General features: G+C 47.4%; 1 protein-coding gene across 1 annotated transcript in view; it reads right to left on the bottom strand.

Moving 5' to 3' along the window:
- Positions 1-4,684, bottom strand: part of MEI1 (meiosis inhibitor 1) — a 37,853-nt gene that overhangs the window by 12,281 nt on the left and 20,888 nt on the right. The window contains 2 exon segments of the mRNA XM_009321987.1: positions 519-623; positions 2,777-2,942. Of these exon segments, the coding sequence (XP_009320262.1) occupies positions 519-623; positions 2,777-2,942 (271 nt within the window).

Below are 4,684 nucleotides of genomic sequence, written 5' to 3'. Positions count from 1 at the left end.
CCTCTGGGATGGAGTGAGCAAGTCCTGCAGCTGGTTGGGACCCATATACTCTGGACTCACACTCCAGGGAGAGCCCAGGTTCACTAGGCTGCTGGCTCCTGATGGCTGGTTCACAGGACACCATTGTGTCCTGAACCACACAGGAGTGTGTTAGCAAGTGTGGACAGGGAAGGATGTTTCAGGAAGCACATCAACAATACTGTCATGTGCCAAGTCAACAACAGTCACAGACCCTGAAATCATGTCACAGCCAGGAGAATACTTTGGCCACCTTGTGAGGTTTCAGACAACAAATGTATTGTAAAAGCAAGAAGCAGAGAACCTGGGTTTTGTTGACTGAACTGGTAACCAGGGCTCTTTACAATGCTCTGGCTATGAAAGTATCTCAAAGCAACCATAACTGTAACACAAGGTACACCTTCTCTCAAAGGACAAAGAGCCAGCCCCTAATCATCTTATGGAACAATTAACAAGCACAGATCAAAGCCCCCTGGGAGAAGATGGACACACAGACTTACCCTGGTGAAGCAGTTTGAAGTCTGTGCTATCCAGCTCCCTCACACCCTTGCTCCGCAGCTGCACCAGGAAAAGGAGGCTCAGCAAAACAGGCAGGTTCCTGTTAGCTAAGAAGGGCACAAGCTTAGCTTGTCAGTGAACTCTAAACTGTTGTACCTTAAAGCGTGGCAAGAATTGTTAATTTTCCAGCTCAGGAATGAGGATGGGTTAGGGGAGGAAGTATTCCCCCTTTACACACACACACGCACACGCTCCCAACTTAATTCTCATCTTGACAGTCCCCTCTGGATCAGGCCCCCTTTCTGCCACTGTGGGTTGGCCCGAGTTACACGCTGGATCCTGCCAACACCGTTCTAGAAACAACTAGAAAAGAGGGGGGAAAAGGAGGCTAGTGTCTTTTAGACCCTTAGTGAACCATGTAAGGGGCATGGTCACTGCACATTGAATTTGACCTCTAATAAGCCAGAAGTCACCAGCCCTTTGCAGACTGCCCTCTTCCCATCTACTTGACCATCACTGGCAGCCCATGCTTTGACAGCAGCCCAGCACCCAGAGCGCTCTGCTGCACAGCGTTTGTTCTCCAGCACCTTGTGAGGCCAGAAAATGCTGTCCATCACACCCCACAGGGCAGAGCAGAGACCAGAGCAGAGGTGAGAGCCCCAAACGGCCGGTCTGTACGCGAGTAGAGTGGAGCTGCTCAGACCACCAGCTCCCCAGAGCAACCCCCCCCCCAAGTCTATTCATTCTTCTGCAGCCCTGTAAACAGGTAAAGGTTTTGCATTGTATATAGCCATACCTACAGCAAGCAACTATCGCTTCCAGAAAACATCTTCACATGTCTTCGCATGCCTTTGCTCAGGAGTTTTCAGTTTTGAGGAGGAAACATTTACGGGTGTCTTTAATGTTAACATATTCTTGATAGAGTCCCACTGATGGGCCTTCTTGTTGTCTAAGAGCAGGATACTGTTTGAACAGGGATGCAGATCCCCTGGACGTATCTGCCCCAGACCTCACAAAGAGCTGCCTGTGTGCTGGGAGACAAGGAAGTCGCGTCTCCAGAGCACATCTGGTGTTTGGCTTTCTGGATGGGGTTGCCAGTAACTCAGCTAATGAGTTCAAAGATGCAGTATGAAGAGGAGCTGGGGATATTAGACACAGCAGAAGGGCTCTAATCTTGCAAAAGCCCCTCAAGCCCAGCCTCCTGTCTCCATCACCAGCGGTTTGGAGGAATAGGTTTGATACCCGCAACAGAAAACGGACACTCTACCTCCCCACAGCCCCTGGCACCCCTAGATCAGTGACAGAGGGACACCACAACTCCAAATATGCACAATTCCAAACAAGATCAGATCTGGCAGATACCAACATTGCCTTCTTTATCCATAACCTTGTAGCCTCATGCTCTACCATGCTCCTGCTTTCAACCTCCCTCTTCTCCAGCCTACTGACTTTGCTGGAGGCAAGTCAAAAACACTTTCCCTCTTGTTGCTTCCATCCCAGCTGCCACACAGCAAAACACCCCAAACAGAGCAAAGTTGTTACAAGTGTCAGCAGCCCCCTCAGGGATGAGCAAAAGCTGTGCTGGGCCCCTATCCCAGGGGAGCCAAGGACATCCTAGCATTGCTCCCTTTTTCCAGTTCAAGGTCACAGACTGCTTTGCACAGTACTGTTCATGATGGGACAACAGTCCCAACTCCACAGCCAGGGCTAGTAGGAAAACAGAGGGATTTGCCTCAGTCACAACCCTGCTAAGTCTTTGAGAGATTTAATAGAATTATGAGATCTGGTAATACCACAGTTGCTGTTTGGAGATCAATATCATGAATGATTCAAACAATCTCTGCTCCTGGGCCCTGGGCCCTGGGAACCAAGTGTACTCAGGCACATCAAGCTGTTCTGCACAGGGAAGAGGCAAAAAGGAGGATGTCTTTCAGTCACCAGTTGAGCCCCTGTTCAAGCTGGGAGATTTACCAGTACAGCTCTCCACTTGAACACTTACAACAGTATAAGAAAACCTCGCCTCGGTTTAACAATCACAGTTTGAAGCCAGAACAACCTAAATCAGAAAAAGACCCTCTCACTTCAAAACAAGAATCTCTGGAGAAGGAAACTAAACCAGCACAGTTCTGTCCATAAATTTCCTCAAGCAGATAAGTACTGAAGCTACATCAGCAGTTCAAAAACACTTTATCCCAGACTGCATCCCTTCAGCCATCAACCCTGCTAGTTGATCTTACAGCAAGACCAAGAGGGGAGTCACCTTGTAAGGAGGCTGAGCTGCTCTCTACCAGCAGCTGCTGCAGAATCTGTAGGAACCGACTCCGGAGGAGGTCACAGACAAGGACATCCTCATTTCTTTCCAGGAAGGTCCTTAGAGTCATCAACACCTTCCAAGCCACCTCCACGGAGCTTGAGCAGACCAGGTCCTGCAAGGGAAGAAGCACACACATTACCTTTCTGCCCTGATTAGGCAGAAGTCACCACTATTTAATACCATTATGCTAATCTGGTGCCTTGGGAAACAGCCTAATAAAGCACCGTTCAGGTTAAGTATGTCTTGATTAAATAGAGAACTGAATAAAGCAGACGGACTCCCATCTGATAGGCACCTCTGAGTAATATCCTGTTTAAAGAATGCATTTGGCTGTGTAACTCCCATCCAGCACCCAAGTGTAGGGGTAATGTACATTTAAGGTCAAAGTTCTAGACAAGTGAGATCCTAAAGCCAGGGCCCCATTTCCAAGAGGACAGAGCCTCTGGCACTTCTGCTCTCCTTGTTGTTTTGAAAAATCAGGTTGCATATTGAAGATGCTTGCCTAAAATCAAGCTTATGAGTCAGTCCATAGTTACCCATTTTCAAAAGGCTGGCAGCCTCGTATCTGCAGTAGCAACATAACAGCTAAACTGCATGAAATGTACATAAACCAGACAAGCAATCACTCAGTCATGGAAAATGGAAGAGTCGTGTACACAGCATTCAGCCCACAAGCCTGCTTCTTGACTACAGAGCTCTGTCTGGAGTCTCTGAGCTGAATCCCACAGCCAATAGCCTTAATTTGAGCATACTTCGAATGTTAAGGTGTTTAACTTTAAATTCACCTGCACGGCACGTACAGATGCAGTTCCATAAAGATCAGGCAGAAAATGCCTGGTAGTGCTGACATAATATGATCATCTCAACCTGTATTATGTCAGCACTACCTTTCCTCTCCTCCCCCCGTAGTCCTGGCTACTGCATTGCAAATGGTACAGCTGCAAGACATAAACAGAAAACTGGTCTCAGCAACCAAGCCTACAACCTGCCAGGACAGGCTACTGCCTTTTCCAGCTGCCTTCCCCTATCACACAGTAGCCATGCATCCAGACTGGGGTGATGGAGAGGAAATGGCTGTGGGACCCCATACCCAAGGAAAGCAGTTAAGGTAAGCACAGGCTGCCTGTGCCATAAAAACCTCTCTAGTTCTGAGGCTGATTCCTGCCCATATCCGAGACCTTCAGGAATAAGGGGCAGGGAGCTGTCTGCACAATCAGCTCTGCTGACATAGATCTGCTCCATGTGACGTTCAGGAATGTAATCTAACGTCAGTCAGCCTATCTCCATTCTCTGAGAGAGCAGCTCAGATCTGGAGCATGGAGAAGACAAGTGGGACAGTGTGTGATCACGACTACATTCACCTCCAGATGAACACACACAGCACAAAATGGCACTAACCAAGGGCCACAGCCTTTCTGGTCCTGGTAAATGCATCACTGTGTTAACATCTTCCTTCCTACTCAGGAGCTCAAGGTCTCAGATGAAGCCACTAACCATCTGTTCTATCTAATCCAGACAATTATTAAAAGCAGATAAGCAAATAAATTATCCTTGGAAGGACATTCATTTTTGTTTCACTGTACCATGCAGAGGCCTTTCCATTTTACTAGTGCATTCTCAGGCTGAGGTTATTCACCTCATAAGTTTTGTTTACATCTGACAGTATATTTATCCCAGAATATTGCACTGTTTTATTAGCCCATCTAAATTCAGATTGATTATGCCTTTCCCCAACTGAAAGGTGAATTGTCAAAGCCTGTGATTTATTACAACTGACTTTAAAGACCGGGACAGAGCTAAATTAATTTATTACTGCAAGAGCACATGGCAAGACAGAAAAGGAAAAGCAGGAAT

Source organism: Pygoscelis adeliae, unplaced genomic scaffold (assembly GCF_000699105.1).
Source record: "Pygoscelis adeliae isolate BGI_AS28 unplaced genomic scaffold, ASM69910v1 Scaffold60, whole genome shotgun sequence".
Taxonomy (NCBI): Eukaryota; Metazoa; Chordata; class Aves; order Sphenisciformes; family Spheniscidae; genus Pygoscelis; species Pygoscelis adeliae.
This window is presented reverse-complemented; position numbering and strand designations above follow the sequence as displayed.